Here is a 19,669-nt window from a genome sequence, read left to right as displayed (position 1 = left end):
GCATTTGATTGTCAATAGCTAATTGAAAGGGAATGGGAATAGAGTAGATGGGACTAAAGAATATGTTACCCCAACATTTCATATTCCTGAAATGTGTCTATTGTACCATGCAAATATGTTAAAAAGTTCTCTTTGTATTGCTTCCTAGACATGTGCATTTGTTTTCGTCCGAATGCATTTTCGTCTGAATTTCAGGTATTTTCGTTATCATTTTAACAAATGATAACGAACGTGCAAAATCCAAAAACCGAAAGATCCGACATAAACAAATGCTTTATTTTTGTTTTCGTTGCAACAGTTCCATATAGATAGGAGATTCGACATGACGCTGACAATAGCGATCTGTGTCTATCGAACCTGTGGTCGAATGTGCCTAACCTTAGCTCTAATAGTTCAAGATTATTCTACATAGAGAGAGAAAAGATTCAACATAGAGAGAAAAGATGTTACATTATAGAGACAATAGCAAAAAGGTTGAATGTGCCTAACCTAACTCTATTAGTCCAAGATTATTCGACATAGAGAGAAAAGATTCGACATGAAGATTCAACGAAGCAGTCACCGCGAGCGGACATTTATGGTCAAATGCTCTACCCATAGGCTATAGAAGAATTCTAATGTTGGTTGACTAGTAATAATAATTAATAAATATAATTATTACTAGTGTCATACAACATTAGAATTCTACTATAGCTAGTATGCAGAACATTCGACCAGAAATGTACATTGCAACGTCGTACAGTTTATCTACTCCATCGAATCTTCTTAGAACATTCGACAGACACGATAAGTCTTCAATGACAGATTCAACCTTAATTATTTCGGATTTTCAGACGAATGCATTTTTTAATGAAACAAAATAAATAAAAACTAATTTCGGGAGTAACTAAATACATTTATTTTTCGGACGAAAACGAAATTCCGAAACAAAATATTTTAGTGTGCACATGTCTATTGCTTCCTAAGTGTAAAATACCTTGTGTTCCGGCCAGCCCCCCTGCTTTCCCATCTCAAACTGACAATGTTAGGCATGAGAGCACATCCATCCTGATGTAATCAGCTGTGCTGGGAGAGCAGCCTGCCTGCTCTCCAATGGTCAGACTTGTGCTGACTGCCCCCTGCACAGCCATTCACTGTTTCATAATTTCACAGTTGGTAAGGTTGAATAAAGACACTAGTCCATCCAATCCAACCTGTATAATTGGTGTATGTGTGTTCATGTTGATAATCATTTCCCATATCCCTGTATATTGAGTTCACTAAGATGCATGTCCAAGAGTCTTTTAAAACTATCAATAATTCCTGCTGACACCACAATTTGTGGAAGAGAGTTTCACATTCGTATTGCCCTGACAGAGGAAAAAAACCTGCGCAGCTTAAGGTTAAAATACTTCTGCTTCAATCTCATTAAATGGCCCTGTGTCTTTCTACACTCCCCAGCACTGAATAGTTTTATTCCTAAGCTGGGATCACCATTGAGGCATTTGTATATCACAATCATAACTCCTCTCAATCGTCTCTTCTAAAGAGAGAATACATTTAGTGCTTGTAGTCGTTCCTTGTAATTTAGGTCCTTATTAGCTTTGTTGCACTTCTGTAGACTCTCTCCAGCTCCAGCACATACTTCCTGATGATTGGTGACCAAAACTGGACGACATACTCTAGATGTGGCCAAACCAGAGTTTTATAAAGTGTCAGGATTATATTATTATCTTAACCCCCACCTCTCCGAGCTCCTTATAGAATATGTGATCACTTATGAAAAAAAGGTATTTATAATGTTTTTGTGTGTGTATATATATATATATATATATTCCGTCGCTGTGAGTGGCCGGAGCAGTGATGTTGTCACTCCTGCGCATGTGCGCGGGAAACTTCTTTCCGGCAAGGTCCGGCGTCTGCCGGACGTTCAGCCGAGAATCCCTGGAGCGCATGTGCTGCTGAAGTCAGGGGCTCATTGCGAGGGGAATATCTCCTAAACCGTACAGGTTTAGGAGATATTCTTTTTACCTACAGGTAAGCCTTATTATAGCCTTACCTGTAGGTAAAAGTTAAAAAAAAAAATACTATACTACCGCTTTAAAGTAGAACTATAGGCAAAAATAAAAATTTTTCTCATTTTGGATAGATAAGGGAGAGTTGCAATCTGTCTTTTTTTTTTTTTTTGCCATCTGTGTCGAATTTGTGGAGATTTCCTTCACTTCCTGTAAAATAGCAAATTAGGAAGTGAGAGGAAATCCCTGAAAATTAAGGAAATTCCTGGAGCGTCCCCATGTCACCAGACCTCATTGGTATATTTCCCCTGTATTCCTTTACTAGGGACAACCAATAATTTAAGAATTTTCTTTACTTTCACTTTCAGCGATAATGGTAAATAGGACAAAAAGAAAGGGGGAATCCCCTTAATGGGGACACAGACAGCAATAAAAACTGACAGGGGTTCTAATTCCCTACCACTCTAAAACTAAAAAAAGTTTTGCCTTTAGTAATACATTAAGTGCAGTCACATGAAAGTGTACAACAGGCTCAGAGCATACATACTGTATAATAAACACAGACATCCTAATACAGTAAGGGCCGGTTCACACAGCGAGGCGAGGCGAGGCGAGGCGAGGCGACACGGCTCGCCTCGCCTCGCTCCCGCAAGTCGCCCCCGTTCTGTACAATGGAACCGTTCTGAGAGGAGCGACTCGAGTCGCTCCAACTCAGAAAAAAGGTTCCTGTACTACTTCGGGGCGACTTCGGGGGCGACTTGCATTGACTTCTATACAGAAGTCCTCTGCAAGTCGCCGCTGAGCTCCCCGCAGGTCGCGGCGAGGTAAGTCGGAGACGCCTCGCCGCGCCTCGCTGTGTGAACCGGCCCTAAGCTATGCCACTGTTGTATTGTTTTCAAAGAACACTTCCAAACATTTATAAGTGGATCACGGTAGAAACATGATGCGTTTTAGGCCTCATGCACACGAGATGCAGTTAAACGCGTGTTCAGATGCAGTTGAACACTTTTTTCAACTGCCCTTGAACTCATTCAATGTTATCCTATGTGTCCATGCACACAGTCTAGTTTTTTGCCATTTTTATGCAGTTGCGTTTAACCTAGTTTTTCCAGAAGCAAAAAAATGGGTTCAGACGCAAAAATTTCCACTTTTCAGACGCAAAACGTGGCAAAATGTGGCAAAACTACGCAAAATGCGGCACCCGTGTTTAGCCGCATTTGCGTTTATAAGCGTTTTTAAAGGAACCCAATTTTTTGGACCTGAAAACTCAGAAATATGATCTGAGAATGACATTTTGTGACCCGAATTTGGGGGCCAATATCTTGGGGCCACTTATTGCCAGGACCCCCAAATTTGGTATGCAGACACTGTGGAACTAGCACTACAACATATCCAAATTTGAGGTTCTTATCACCAAGTGACCCCGAGATAGGGGGCCCCAAATTCGGGTCGCAAAATGTCATGCACTTTTCTGCATCAGAGAATGACATTTTGTAACCCGAATTTGGGGGCCCATATCTTGGGGCCATTTATTGCCAGGAACCCCAAATTCGGTATGCAGACACGGTGGAACTAGCACTACAACATATTCAAATTTGAAGTTCCTATCACCAAGTGACCTCGAGATAGGGGGCCCCATATTCGGGTCGCAAAATGTCATGCACTTTTCTGCATCAGAGAATGACATTTTGTAACCCGACTTTGGGGGCCCATATCTTGGGGCCACTTATTGCCAGGAACCCCGGTATGCAGACACCTTAGAACTAGCACTACAACATATCCAAATTTGAGGTTCTTATCACCAAGTGACCCCGAGATAGGGGGCCCCAAAATCGGGTCGCAAAATGTCATGCACTTTTCTGCATTAGAGAATGACATTTTGTAACCCGACTTGTCGGGTAGGTACGCAGCTGCACATACATGTTTGTGAAATATCCAGCAGACATTCACTGTCCCATCAACGGATGGGTCCAATATCGACGAGCTCTGACTCTGGACCTCTCACGAAATTTGCGACGACGTTGCTGTCTCATCAAGAGCAACATCAGGAGCATTTCCTGACATATATTCAATATGGGATCCATTTCAAAATATATACCACAGAAAGAGAGGCAAATGCAAGTGTACAACTGCTCTCTATGCTGCTGCTGCTCACTCTGATCAAAATAGCAGAAATAGTTAAAAAAACATGCTTTGAGAGCTTGGGGAGGGTCTACATGATGTTATCTTTATAAACGCAAACGCGGCTAAACGCAGCTAAACACAGCTAAACGCGGCATGCAAACGCGGCAAAACGCGCGCTTCTAAACACGCGTTTCAGCTTTTTTTGAGCAGAGTTTTCACCTGCGTCTCGTGTGCATGAGGCCTTACAGATATAACAGTAGAATCCTCAGAAGACCCATAAAGTGGATATGTGTGCTTCCATTCACCAGAAAAAGGTAAATACCTTCTCTAGGAAGGTTGCAAAGGATATAAAAGTGCCACCGATTGAACCTATCAAAGCAGAGCACTAGTACTTCAAAAGAATGGACACCGCCTCAGGTTATGGCAACATCTTAAATATAAGGGAATTCCTTCACATCACTAGATGGATTCTCCTAATAATTATTTGCACTGTTATCTTGTACTTGTACTCCTATTGAAAACTTGAATAAACAACTTTGTAAAAGAAAAGGAAAGGTATTGGTCTCAGCGGCCAATGTCAGAAAAGGCCATACTCACAGGGACAGTAGCCCAGGGGAAGCTATTGTACAGCTTCAACTGACTGCACAGTTTTTATGTTGAATATTCATCTGTTATATTTTACTGAGATGTATTATTAAACAAGTGAATTTACATTTTCTGAAGTGTTGGCATACTATTTGTTAGACACCCAAAAAGCCCCGCTATATATGTATCTGTCTATATTAACTTTATTGGGGTGCGGTGTTGAGATGTAGATATACAACTAGTTCTAATTAGAATAACATGATACAATGTGTAGTGTGTATGTGTTTTGCAGTGCTGATTAAAGTTAAAAGCACCAGCCCTTCATTGCACCACAATGCATTTATGTGAATGCTCTATGCATTGTGGTGTGCTGTGGTGACCAAAAAAAAAGTGGAGGTAAGTTTTTTTTATGCATTAAGGCTTGCTAAGGGCATGTACACAATAGAATGCAGTGTGGGAAAGCCTCTAATATCCTACGGTTACCAACCCCAGAACACCAGGCATACAGGTTGGTATCCCCATAGTTATGGTTGAAGATCTGTAAGTATATATTTCCGCATCATGCTGTTACCAGCTCATATGCTGCTAGGGACTTGGCAGATGATTAAAGTCCAATTTATGCAATTACCAAACAAAAATCAAATGCTTATTAACTCTAGGGGATGAGGAAAAGGGTGTATTAAATAACTCGCCCTTTCTCCATCAGGCTTCCTCTATCTGTGCAACCAATCCTCTGAAGCCTTTTTTATTGCACACACGGTCCATAGCAATGCAGGGTCAATAGCAGGAGTAAGAAAGTGGGTATATTTTATTCCTCAAACCCTAGCGTTAACAAGCATTAAACCCTTTGAGAGTGTATGTTTTTATTTGTGGAGGGTTACTCAGCTGCAAGGGTATTTTTGTTTGGTAATTCCTGGAGTTGGGCTTAAAAATCCAATGCTTACTAACACAACCAGAAAGTAATATACTGTACAGTACTTATGAATGAATGTGTGCAATTTACTACTATCACAAATTAATTTGTAAAGGAGTAATTTTTATTCATTACCTATTCATCTAATGCAAAATAAAGAGATGACAGAAACACTGGCTATTTAAAAATATGTATTGTTTATAAAACATGTGCTAACCTTACCTGTATCTAGTCCCCACTTGACTAAAAACCCAGTCTAGGGGCAAACCCCTGATCAGGGCATCGCTAGAGGGTGGCTATTGAGGCTATAACACCCAATCTGGGACCCACAGTGCCGAGTCTCTTGCTGCAGGGTCCCTGCCTAATCAGCAGGTCGTGGCCGCGGCTGCTGCGGTGGGCGGGCTGGCTGCATGAGACAGGTGGAGGACAGGAGAGAAGTGAGCGGGCGGACAAGCAGAGATTACATCTCTCTCCACCCGCTCCACATCAGCACTCCTGCCACACATCAGCACTCTTCTGCCCTCACAACGCTGTGGAGTGAAGGTCACATGCTTCTTGTCATTGGTGGAGCTCCACTTTGCAGTCAAACCCCCTTGCTTCAAAGTCAGAGGTGAGATGGGGAGCAGCGAGATGACATCATCTCACTGTCACCGATCTCCTGCCCTAACTAAATGGACCAGTGCAGCCAGCCTACCACCAATGCAGCGTCAATGCACATTTGGTCCCACTGGCTGGCATGGCAAGTGAAAATCCACATCAGTTGGCAAGTTGGCAAGTGACAACCCACATCTGGTAGTGGGTGACGTGGCAAGTGACAATCTGCAAATGATGGCAGGAGATGTGGCAAGGGACAATCTGTAAATGGTGGCAGGTGATGTGGCAATCTGCAAATGGTGACAGGTGACGAGGCAAGTGACAATCCACATCTGCTGCCAGGTGAAAGTGGCAAGCGGCAATCCACATCTGGGAGCAGGTGACGGTGGCAAGGGATATGCTACATCTGGTGGCAGGAGATAGGGCAAGTGACACGCCCAGGGCTCCCACTGATTCTGCATTATGGTGAGTTGAATCACTTCATTATATATTAGAATGTAACAATAGAAACAATGCGCTTCAATCACCCTGACACCATATCAACCATGGTGCCATGATGATTTAAGCGCCAACACCAGTCATTGTCAGCAAAATATGGCTTACCACCGGCGCTCCCCCCCCCCCCCTCCCCGTAGGCCAGCAAAAAGGTTGGTGAGCACTGCTATGGGCTCTAACCCCGGATCTTTTGCAGACCTAGCAACTCCCCTGCCCTGATTAACATAGCATACTGCATTCATAGAATTCACAAACACAAAGCCTGCAAAAAAAATAAAAAATTCCCTGCAAAGAAGATATTAAAGTTGGTTCATGTTAACCACTTCCCGACCGGCGCACGACGATGTACGTCCGCAGAATTAAGCACGAACAGGCATATGGGCATACAGGTACGTCCCTCTAAAAATGCCGCCGTGCCATCGTGTGCACGCCTCCGGCGGCACGTTTGCGCGCTGGTCGGGACCCCCGTGATTGCGGTCATCTCATGGGGAGGCTGAACGGGGAGATGTGGAAGTAAACAGCATCTCCCCATTCTGCCTAGCAGCAAGAGACACTGATCTCTCCTCCATGTGATTGGAGCAGAGATCAGTGTTCACTAACACACAGCCCAGCCTCCCACAGCTAGTAACATGCCCCTAGGACACACTTAACCTCTACACTGCCTCCCCCTGGTTAACCCCTTCACTGCCAGTGTCATTTACACAGGAATCAGTGCATTTATATAGCACTGATTGCTGTATAAATGCCAATGGTCCCAAAAATGTGTCAAAAATGTCTGATGTGTCCGCCATAATGTCACAGTCATAATAAAAATCGCTGATAGCTGCCATTACTAGTAAAAAAAAAAAAAAATATTAATATAAATCCCATAAAACTATCCCCTATTTTGTAAACGCTATAAATTTTTCACAAACCAATCAATAATCGCTTATTGTGATTTTTTTTACCAAAAATATGTAGAAGAATATGTATTGGCCTAAACTGAGGAAAAAAACTGTTTTTTTATATATTTTTTGGGTTATATTCATTATAGCAAAATGTAAAAAAATAATGCCTTTTTTTCAAAATTGTCGCTCTTTTTTTGTTTATAGCGCAAAAAATAAAAACCACAGGGGTGATCAAATACCACCAAAAGAAAGCTCTATTTGTGGGAAAAAAAGGACGTCAATTTTTTTTTGGGAGCCACGTCGCACGACCGTGCAATTGTCAGTTAAAGCGACGCAGTGCTGAATCACAAAAAGTGGTCTGGTCTTAAGCCAGCAAAATGGTCCGGTCTGAAAGTGGTTAAGAACATTTGTTCAATTTTCTAGTGGGATCAAATTAATGTTTGAAAATTGAGTAGCATTGAACATTTTTGTTACTAACAGTGTAAGTGTTTTCTGCTCGAGAAAGTGCATTCATTCCAAAAATCAAATGTTAAAAGCAAACAAAATTTTGAAAAACATTCAGATTACATTCAGTCATTGAATGTACTGAGAATTTTTGTTGCTCATTGTTCTCTCATCATTCAAATATCTACTTGAGTATGGCCAGCTTAACATTCATGCACATATACAGGGGGTTGTGAAGGCCCTTTTCTTTTGTTGCACTAAGCTTGATCTGGAAATGATAGTAGAATCCCCACTACCTGGCAGCCCCAGCACCCCCCCATAATAGATCCACGGGAGGTATTCCCCCATCAACACTGACTGTGTTGATGGGGAAATCAAGCGATTTGTATCATCTATGGCCTGCCTAAGGGCTACATCAATATCAACAAAAGATGGTCCATATCTACAATAGCTTGCTAAAATGCTTGTAACATAGCTCCGCTTTCTTCTTCCAGCTTTTTTACTAGCGGTGACCCGGTCTTCTGTCACCGCTGTTGCCGCCTTCTCTTCTTCTTCCTTGAGATGTTGACTCGATGCTCTCTCTGGCCTCAATGACAGGGACGCGTTGTGCGGCAACTTATATAGGGACAGTGGCCGGGGTCACCGGGTGATGTCACATGATGACCCTGCCCCCTTATGATGTCACAGTCCCAGCATCCTCCGGGACTGTGACATCATAAGGGGCGGGGACATTACCCAGAGACCCCACCCATTGGCCCTATATAAGTCACCGCACAACGCGTCCCTGTCATTGCGGCCAGAGAGAGCACTGAGTCAACATCTCAAGGAAGAAGAGAAGAAGAGAAGGCGGCAACAGAAGACCGGGCCACCGCTAGTAAAAGAGCTGGAAGAAGAAAGCGGAGGCCCGGCAAGAAGAACCGAAGAGGGGGACAAGACCCCGAAGAGGGGGACAAGACCCCCGAAGTCAGAAGAAGACCCCCGGGCGACGGCGACGAAGAAGAAGAAAACCGGGCTCCTCCGCTAGTAAAAGAGCTAGCAGAAGATAGCGGAGAAGTCCGTCAAGAACACCCCCCAAGACGGGAGACCACCGGAGCTGTGCAATAAATTATTTTAAAACCTTGTATTGTGTTTTATTTACACTTTTCTCACCAGGTGAATATGTAGGGGTACATTGTACCCCATACTCATTCACATAGGGTGGGGGGCCGGTATCTGCAAAGTCCGGCGGTTTGTCCGCCGGACTAAGTCCACGGACAGTCCGATCGTGTGTACGCGGCATAACAGTAACTTAAATCCACCTGAAAGTTTTTTATAATGGACTTGGACCACTGGCTGTGTGGAAGAACCTAGCACCAAGCTGGCTGAATGTATTTTTTCTAGGTTTTCTTTGAAGTTTTGGGGGTCAGCAATGATAAGGGCATTATATTTTGAGGGCCTCTATCTATAGGCTGACCAGCCTGTATGCTTTGTGTGCTGGGCTGACATAAGTGGGGAATTTGTATTGAACAACCTTCACCTAACACACATTCACTGAATATAAATGAATCACATCTAGGGTAATGGGAGTCACATGTGAAAAGACATGAAGAGCTTTTTTATATTTAAAAATAGGTAATATTCATTATAAAATTTTATTTGGTATCATATGGACGTAGTAACAAAATATAACTGTAGCTTTTTATGATTAGGCAAAAAGAGGTGACACTGAAAATTAAAGCTAAAAAAAGCAGCAGAACATTTTCAGTTTCACCCCTTTAGCAACAGGTCCTAGATGTTGTCAGTGAAAATACTAGAAACACCGACAGTGTGAACATGGTTAAGAAGAGTTTCCTACTTGGTTCTGGGATGGTCAACACTTGAAGACCTGCGATATCTTTCACGCCGGCTAGCACCTTTGGGTGACATTTTGGTGCTGGTATCAGAGTCTCCACTGTCATCATCCCCCATGGCTTTGATGTAGCTGCCACTTCTCATTCTTCGGCAGGGTATTTCTCCTTCTTTTCCAGGTGCTGGGTATCCCCCCCATTCATCTGGTGGTACCTGAAGAAAGACAAATAGGGCATTTTTGCACAGCAAGTTGCTGATTGCTCTTACTTTATCTTTTGCCCTAGTAAATGTATAAGTTAACATCAAGTAAGCAGAAATGTTACACATTAATATTTGAGCATAAACATTCTATTACAATCTGCTAATAATACTTGAGGTATTTGGGGCATTACCTCCATTGGAAGGGGGGGGGGGGGCTAGGTAGTTCTGACCATGTATGTAGACAGACATACAGTTTTCAATTAATGTAAGCGGCCCGCTTATCATAAACCTGACTTTTTTTTACCCCTTAATGGGGTGAATATATGTGCTAAATGCCTTTTTCTGAGCAGTACCAAGGTGGTAGTAACTGAATATTACCTATTCGCAATGATATATGCACTTTTACTCACTGAAAGATAAAGATACAATTGTTGTTGAAAGCTGTGTAAAAGTTGGCCAATAATCTAGTGCACGGACAACATTTGGCATACTTTAGAGGCGTTCAAAAGGTACTTCTACTTGTCAAATTAAATGAAGAATGTTAGTCTAAAAGTTTAGTAAATACTGCACTTTAAACTAAAAAGCAGACTATATTTTGTTGTTTTGAAAGCATAAATAATTGCCAAGGAAAGAACTAATGTAAACTTAAGGGAGGTGTACAAAAACTTTTCTTACTTTACCAATATACACCAGGGGTACCTGGTAAATACTTTCTTGTAATAAAGGAGTACATAATATAATAAATATGAGAATTAGTGTTTTATATGACACAATTTTAAGTGGTTATAAATGCTTTAAAAAAAATAACAGGTTTATACTTACCTGCTCTGTGCAATGGAGCACAGAGCTGGAATTGCACAGAATGGCCCCAAGCCTCCTATTCTGGGGTCCCCCACCAGTGCTCCTGGCCCCTTCCTGCCAGCAAGCACCCCCAGAGCAAGCCACTTAATATGGGGGCCCTTGTGTGCTCTCTTCCAGGCCCCGCCCCTGCCCTTGCTTGACTGGCTTTGATTGATAGCAGAGGGAGCCAAAGGCTTTTGCTTCCTCAGCAAAGCTTACGAGACCAGGAAGTGAGGGGAGAAGAGCTGCAGATATGCACAGTGCTGGATGGGGAGCTAAGGTAAGTAAAAGAGGGGATGAGAAGGTATTCTGATGACTAAACTTTTTTACTGTGACTTCCCTGGCGGTAATGCCGAGTGTGGCTTGGGGTGAATTTTCATTACCAAAAGCGGCTTTAGAACCACTTTACAGCTTAATACCTCACTTGAACTTCTCTTTACACCATGAACTTGGAACAAGAACAGTAACTTGTAGTACATAAACAGTGTTCTAAAGTGGATTACTGTATATCTGATCACAAAGCACAAGTCTGCAGAAAAGACGAACTCAGCTCACTTTAGGAGAGAAATGAATGCATACCTCTCTTTTGTATGTTTTCTGACACACATTTTTCTGCAACTACTGCAATACATCTTCTACAGAGGATACTTTGTAGAATGAATACAAACAATATACATTTACATTTTGGCTATGGTTTTAGGTTTTGCAGATCACCATAGTCAGAAAAATTGTTTACTGCAAACACCAGTAAAATCACAAAGGAAACTGCCACAGATCTTAACGCTGTGTTCAATGGCAGACAACTATCCCACCACTTACTATTTTTAGTATATTAACTACCATTTATAACTATAGTCAAACATTAACAAAGACCTTTCGTAAAAAAATATTGGTGTACTTTAGGTTTGTGCAGTAGATGACCTGTAACTCATCAAATAGCTGATTTAAGGGGTTACAGAGAGGTGATATTATCCTTCCGTCAACTTTTAATAGCATTTACTTGAAATATCCGTTATATATTATACAAGAAAAGACTTTAATGGGGCCGGCAGGTCCATCACACTGAACATGTTGAATGTAAACAGAGTGGGTGTGCCCTTTGTGGCTGATCCTTGCCAGTTCTCTAAATGTATGTGTTACATAGGTAGTGGAGGTGGAGATGATCCATTCTGTTGACTAACTTGGATGACCTAATTAGCATTTTAAAACTTGATGGTGCACCTTGCAGCACTTTGATATAGCTATCCACTGTAGCCCTAAGCAAATAGAAAAATGACTGCCCTTAACTGATATGGATGTGTTTTTGTGCATACTCAGTAGTTTTGGTTCCTCCACGTGGCTACTGTTCCACCCTAGTTCCTATGAGTAGCATGTATTTCAAGAACAAATTTTACCACAGGAAAAAATAAGCTTTCCTTTTAGATACGCTATACACCCTACTTTTTATATTAACTGGAAAGATTACCTACCAGAGGTTTAAATGCTTTAATTGCAGAGCCAACAGTGGAGATACCTGGTTATATATTTGTGTGAATAACAAATATTATATTTTCTGCACTGTTCAAAGAGTGGAGGCGTGTTCCTATTTGAAGAGACTGTCCTCATTTGTGAATCCTAAGATGGGTAGTGGCATACGACGTAAGGCCAAATTAGGGTGAAACATAAACATAAAAAAAAATTATTGCGCAGGTATACAGACTAAATATAACAGTGCAAGCTGCTGGCAACACAACAGGACCAATTTTGATGAATTTTGATGAAAGTGAAACAATAAAAAATGTTGCCGCGCTAAACATAGATATTGAATAAACAAGTTTACATAAGGTGTGAACAACTGGTGCTGTTCTAAATAGTGCAGATGAATTCCTTGATGAACATCCAGTAACAAGGAGTATAATTGATGTGCATTTTGATCACCCAAGTGCACCTCCACCGATATTGATATGAAATGCCTCCTTACCAGAGGTCTAGACAGGTGTGATATGCAAGTATAGAAGATCCAATCAACTTCCTCTATTATATTGCAGGTGGTGGTACTGTCATGGCTGGTGGTAAAGTTTACTCCATAGTAGGGCCCAGGAAAGATAAAACAGCCACATAGTGTAAAACTGCTTAACAGTTTATTAAAAGAAATCAGTGCTAAACACTTACAGAAATCCAGTAAAAACAAACATTAATAGATCCAAGACATCTTCGAAGTTAAGCGACCAGTATACAGGATTGGCATGCGTGGTACCTCATGGACATGGACTCTACCAAATGCCTTTCCTTTAATGTACTCTTAACTTTGCATTTGATTAGGCATTGAAATGTAATGTAATGTGATATGTTTCCACTGATAGAGCAGGATTTTTTAGAAGACTATATTTAAACTGGAAATAGGCCCGCCATTTATAATATGACCTTTTTGAGGGTTATTTTTTCTGTTATTGACAAAACATTTACATGATAAGTACAGTACTTTATCTTGTTTATATTATATACTTAGATGCATGACAAATTTTCAAAAGACACTTAAAGTTCCCATAGGAATATTGCTTTGGTTTCTATTTTTCTATTTTATACGTTTATAATTTTATTTACTGAAATAAAAGAACAGAGTAAAAAAAAAAAAAGAAACAAGGCAAATATAATATTCATATCTAAAAAGTAAAAACAAATATTTTTTTTCTTACAGTACAATCAGGAGGCCAAAGAACATGGGACAAAAATACATGACTGGAAAATGGTAGAAAGCAAAAGGATAATTCTTGTAGAAAACAAGGACTTGTAGATTGCTAAAAGTCAATAAACTCAAGGAAATATGACCATATGTACCTTAAGTTATGGGGTCATCAAGGGGTCCCCAATTCCTATTCCCTATTTGTTCCATTCTGTCTATGATTAGTTATTTACTCTAATCTGGTGATGGACCCACCTTCCTTTTGGGAACCTGAATATAAACGTTCAGAATATCAAAAGTATTGCACTAAGCCCTTTCAAGTGTGGTTTAGTGGACTAACTTAAAGTGGACCTTAATTAATTTTTTCATTTTTCCATCTCTTAAATCTTCTGCCCTTGTTGTTTTAACTTTGTATAGTAAAACATTTTTTTCTGTCAGCAATTACCTTATACATCCCACTTCCTGTTTCTTGTCTGGTGAAAAAAAAGCCTAGGCTTATGACATCATGCACAGTGCTTTCTCTCACTCTAGTGAGAGTTTGTCAGGAAGGGAGGGGGATGAGTCATAAGAGGGCCAATGAGAGCTACAGGGCTTCAGACCTGAAGGTGTGTCTGTGTCTGTGTAAATCCAGGAAGTGAACAGACAGCAGCTTCAGCTGCCCATGTTTAAAATTCATTCAGCCAGACTCAGTGGAGCAATATTTCAGTAGCATATTTGACAAGCACAGAATAACAGTATATATAATATAATATGCAAAGTGGTTGGAGGGAAGCTTCAGAATGGCAAAAATGTTTTTATTATAAACTACTCAATAAGTAAAAATGGTGTTGCTCTCCCAAATAGAGCAAAACAATTACTGAATACACAACCTATATCTTAAAGGCAGGTATTGTGAATAAAATAGTGTAAATAATAGTGTAAATAAAACTAAGAACAGATAAAGCAAAGTGCATACGTGCATAACATATCTAGATGTTAAAATTAAACTTAAAAATAATAAACGAATAATTCATATATCAACAACAATAGTGTTGTGGTAAAACAGTGATCCACAAAAAAGATATTACAAGGTGCTAAAGTGCATGTAGCAAAACAGCTTCAAAACCAATTGGGTTTAATCAAAGTGACCAATAAGTAGTCCAATCGTGAATAGTATAGTGAAATATCACAACCAGATGCAAATAGTGCAGGTGTGTGTTCACAGTGCCAAGCCAACTCTCTCCGTTTGGGTGATCTCCACGTGTTAATACTGCGCACACCAGGTAATTACCTTACTGCTGTAAGGTATACAGCAAAATAGCCTCTAGTAGGGAACACTTGGATTTGGGAGAGAAACAGGGGGAGCTTCACACTTCTCTAGCGTCACCGTCATCCATCAAATTCCTCCGTGGATAATGTCAGCATATACACTCAGAGAATAGATAGAGTCCACCATAGTGTAGTAGATTTAAATAATGTCAACTTTATTAAACAATATCGAACTACTCACAAAACTTGGGGGGGACAGAGCGCACAGCAAACAAGCCAACGAGCGTACTGCTCGGGTGTAGTCGTCACTTCTGGTATCCTACGCGTTACGTCACTTCCCGTGACTTCAACTGTATGCACTTTGCTTTATCTGTTCTGTATTTATTTACACTATTATTTACACTATTTTATTCACGATACCTGCCTTTAAGATATAGGTTGTGTATTCAGTAATTGTTTTGCTCTATTTGGGAGAGCAACACCATTTTTACTTATTTATTCAGATGAGAGCCAACTCATAAAGTGTTTGCCGCACCCATTCAGATAGAATTTTGCTTTCTATTCTTTATATACAGCGCAGGAGACCCCATATATACATAAACTACTCAATGTTTTGGCACAAACTGAACTTTTTAAGATGGAGTTCTTAAAATGTATTATTTAAGGGTCAGTTAACTATTCATCAGGTTAGTTACCGCCAACTGTGGCCAGTAGATGTAAAAAAAAATACCCTGGCATTAGAGGTCGGTTGGAGTAACACATTTTTCTGTGTGATCAGTGGAATTTAATAATTCTCTTGTATTGGCGATTAGTAGGAATAAAAAAATTCCCCTGCTTTGGTGATCAGTGAGAGTTAAAAAAAAGCCTCTGCAATGGCGGTCGGTTGGAGTAAAGAATGTTTTTGCGTTGGTGATAAGTGGAAGTAAAAATGCCCCTGCATCAGTGGTCAAAAGGAGTAAAGAATTCCCCTGCATTGGTGGTCAGTGGAAGTAAAAATACCACTGCATTAATGGTCAGTGGGAGTGAAGAATGCCCCTGCAATGTGGGCAGTGGAAGTAAAAATTGCTCCTCTGTGAATTAGTAGTGGAGGTAAAATATGCCGCTATGTTGATGATCAGTGGAAGTAAAAAAGCTTTAGCATTAATGGGAGTAAAAAAATGCCCTGCCATCAGTGGGAGTACAACATGCCCTCGTGTCCATATTTTTGACTCATTTGTCAAAAGGAGCACCACACCTAAATGCCTTGCGTTACACTCCCACCTGTTATACCCACAATATCACAACTTTTAAACTAACTGTTGCCTTATGAGTTTATGTGAAATCTCCATTAACAGCTGTAAAATATTGTGTTTATGAATATTTTTTATTTAGAGTTGCATCAATGTGGGTGTGTAATATAGCTTCCCAGAAGTCCCTGTTATACAGATGATCCGGTGCCTATGCTTGTTTATCTAAACAATGGGGCCCAAACCTCTTTGTTCTACAAATATTCACTTCAAAGGATCCCTCATTTGGATATGCAATGAAGGTGGCCAGTCAGTCATCAATACTTCCCTGAAAAGGTCATGTACCTACAAATTAAATCTCCTGTTCAAAATAGTCTGTGCCAAGGATATACATTAAAGGGGGCTGACTTAGGCAAAGTATAGGGATGGGAGATTTAGCCAATCCTTAACCAGAAATAGAGAGGCCCACCAATGAGAGCCATGCCATGTCAACCAATGAGGCACAGGCCTATAATGATATACACAAATTAGATGGTAGGTGAGAGAGCACTCTCGCTGGAAGGGGTGTCACCAGAATAGAGTCCTTGTGCGTGCAGTACCGTGGTAACTATGGACTAGCTCCCTGTCACTTGTATCTAAATGTTTGTCTTATGTCTTATCCCTCTCATTGTTTGTATTTTTATGTTTTAAGGAATATACTCTGTATTCCTTCATTTAACCTATGAGTTTTTTTCCTTTGTCTGTATTACAGATAGATTGAGATGTATTTGTTTAGACCGTCTTACTACTTACAAATACATTTTGTTGCTGTATTAATGCTTTCACTCATGGTCAAAGAACTCTCATTAACCCAAATCATATCTGAGATATGTTAAATCTCAAAATATAGCTTTCGGGTAACATAATTGGCAACCTACCTAATCAGGACCAGATAGAAAGTACTTGAGATTTGTGTAATACAGAATAAGGTTATTGGGGTGAATTTTAAACGGAGTCAGTTTTTCCAGTAGTTTGGAGGTCACAGCAATTCTATCTACGGAAAAATATAGGTAAATGTTTTTTGTTGTATTAGTGGATATTATAATAACTCTTAGCCCCTGTACACACGGTCGGAGATTTCGACAACCAAATCCGTTGGATTTTGCCGTCGGATTTTGTCAGTCGGATCTCTTCCAAAACTGTTGTATACACACGGTCGGACAAAGTTGTCGAAAAATCCGATCTTTCAGAACGTGATGACGTAATTTCGTTATGATGGGACTACATTCAGGCTAGTAGCCAATAGCTTTGATGTAGGAATTTGATCTGAGCATGCATGGCACTTGGTCCGATCAAAATCCTCTACACATGATCGGAGTATGTCCGACCGGCCCAATTGGGTCCGACGGATATTCCGACGGAATCAGTCCGATGCATACCACACACAGTCGGATTATCCGACAACACAGTCCGATAGGACACATTCTGATGGATTCTCCGACCGTGTGTACAAGGGCTAAGAAAGAGGGAAGATACCCCACAGATTTTGTTTTGGTTAATATCCCATAATTATAGTTGAAAAAGTATATTAGAAGAACCATTAAAGCCGGTCAATTTAATGGGGAGGATATATTAAGCGGGACAAATTTTGTTTTTATTTCTTTGTTTCTTTTGTGCTCACCGAGCTTCATTGCTCTCTCTAATCATTGCTTGAGTTTGCTTTATGGTGAGTACATATGTGTTTTATTGGAAAGACACTGAAAGAGTATGGTCTTGGTTGTTTTTGTTGAAAAGGTCGAACAGGATTTTGGATTTTATTTAGATTTTGTGTCCACGAAAGGCATTGTATTTGTGTAGGACATTGAAAGTAAGCTACAAGAGAGTTGTTTGTTTTAATTGTTTTTTTTTTTGGCGGTTGTTTGTTTTTTGTGGGAATTTACAAGCAGTAATATTCTCATTGTTGTCAAAGTAAAAACTATATCTTGCAGATCAGATAGACAAGAGTTTTTGTGTGGTCTGCCTGGGCTGGGTTAAACCACTTTAAACGCTTAGGGCACTTTCACACTGAGGCACTGGCCACTTTACCGTTATTTTAGAAGCGCTTTTTGGCCACTAGGGGGATGCTTTTAACCCCCGCTAGAGGGTGAAAAATAGTTAAAAGCGCCCGGAAAGGACTTTGTAGGTGCTTTGGCAGTTCCGGCCATTGCTTTCAATGGCAGAGGTGGTTTAGGAGTGCTAAATACAGTGCTCCCACACTGCCCGAAAGATGCTGCTTGCAGGACTTTATTTCCCTGTCCTGCAAGCGCACTGCCTAGTGTGAAAGCACTCGGCTTTCACACTAGGGCTGCAGAAGAGGCAATTTTAGCGGCGCTTTGCTGATGTAATAGCTGCACTTTTCAGCCACTAGTGAGGTGCTTTTAACCCCCCTAGCAGCTGATTAAAGGGTTAAAAGCGCCTTTGCAGGTGCTTCCGCAGCGGTGCCCATTGATTCCAATGGCAGGGGTGGTGGGGGAGCGGTATATACACCGCTCCCGCACCGCCTGAAAGATGCTGCTTGAAGGACTTTTTCTAACGTTCTGCAAGCGGGGCGGCACTTGGGCTCTCACACTGGGGCTGCAGGTGAGGCATTTTCAGGCGTTTTACAGGCCCTATTTATAGCCCAAAAGCACCTGAAAATGCCCCAGTGTGAAAGGGGTCTTAGGACCAAGCCTCTTTTTGACACTTGTTGTTTACAAGTTAAAATCCGTATTTTTTTCCTAGAAAATTCCCCAAACATTACACTTTTTTTTTTCGAACACCCTAGAGAGTAAAATGCCGGTCATTGTAATACTTTATGTCACACTGTATTTGAGCAGCGTTATTACAAGCACCATTTTTTGGGGGAAAAATACACTTTTTTTACTTAAAAGTAAGGCAACAGTAAAGTTAATGTACATGAAGAAGAAAGGTGGCGGCGCATCCAGAAATGAAGAAAATGTTTATTGTAGAGACAAAAAGTTTAAAAACATGAAAATGATCCAAAGTGCTCAACAGACGCGTTTTACACAAATGTGCTTAATCATTTCAGTAAAGTTAGCCCAATTTTTTTTATATTGTGAAAGATAATGTTACGCCAAGTAAATTAATACCCAATGTGTCATGCTTCAAAATTACGCCTGCTCATGCATTGGCAACAAACTTTGACCCTTATAAATCTCCATAGGTGACGTTTAAAAATTTCTACAGGTTACGTTTGGAGTTACAGAGGAGGTCTAGTACTTGAATTATTGCTCCCACTTTAACGATTGTGGCGATACCTCACATGTGTAGTTTGAACACTGTTTTCATATGCGGGCACGACTTACATATGTGTTCACTTCTGTGCGTGAGCTCAGCGGGACAGAGCACTTTAAATTATTTTTCTCCTTATTTATTTTACTTTTATTTTTACATTGTCCTTTTAAAAAAAAATGTGGGTCACTTTTATTCCTATTACAAGGTCTGTAATAGAAAAAAGCATGACAGGATCTCTTAAATGTGAGATCTGGGGGCAAAAAAAAATTCCCTTTAAGACCATTGGGCGGAAGTGACATTTGATGTTAATTATGGAGCCGAGCGGGGGCCATCTTTTCCTCTCTCAGCAGCATGTCGGAAAAGATGCGATCATCATC

The 19,669-nt window shown here is 40.7% G+C and overlaps 1 protein-coding gene across 8 annotated transcripts in view; it reads right to left on the bottom strand.

Annotated features, from left to right (window-relative positions):
- DLGAP3 (DLG associated protein 3) overlaps positions 1 to 19,669 on the bottom strand; it is a 655,676-nt gene that overhangs the window by 231,305 nt on the left and 404,702 nt on the right. For 7 of the 8 annotated variants that reach the window (XM_077481739.1, XM_077481741.1, XM_077481738.1 and 4 more), the window contains one exon: positions 9,871 to 10,076. The exons of the other annotated variant lie outside the window; for it this stretch is intronic. In XM_077481739.1, the coding sequence (XP_077337865.1) occupies positions 9,871 to 10,076 (206 nt within the window). The remainder of the gene's footprint in view (positions 1 to 9,870; positions 10,077 to 19,669) is intronic. 8 annotated transcript variants of the gene reach the window in all.

The sequence above is a fragment of the Lithobates pipiens genome, unplaced genomic scaffold, assembly GCF_037356315.1.
Source record: "Lithobates pipiens isolate NorthernLeopardFrog02 unplaced genomic scaffold, aLitPip1_a1.2 Scaffold_16, whole genome shotgun sequence".
NCBI classification, from domain to species: domain Eukaryota; kingdom Metazoa; phylum Chordata; class Amphibia; order Anura; family Ranidae; genus Lithobates; species Lithobates pipiens.
The sequence above is the reverse complement of the archived record's forward strand: the minus strand, read 5'-3'. Positions and strand labels throughout refer to the sequence as shown.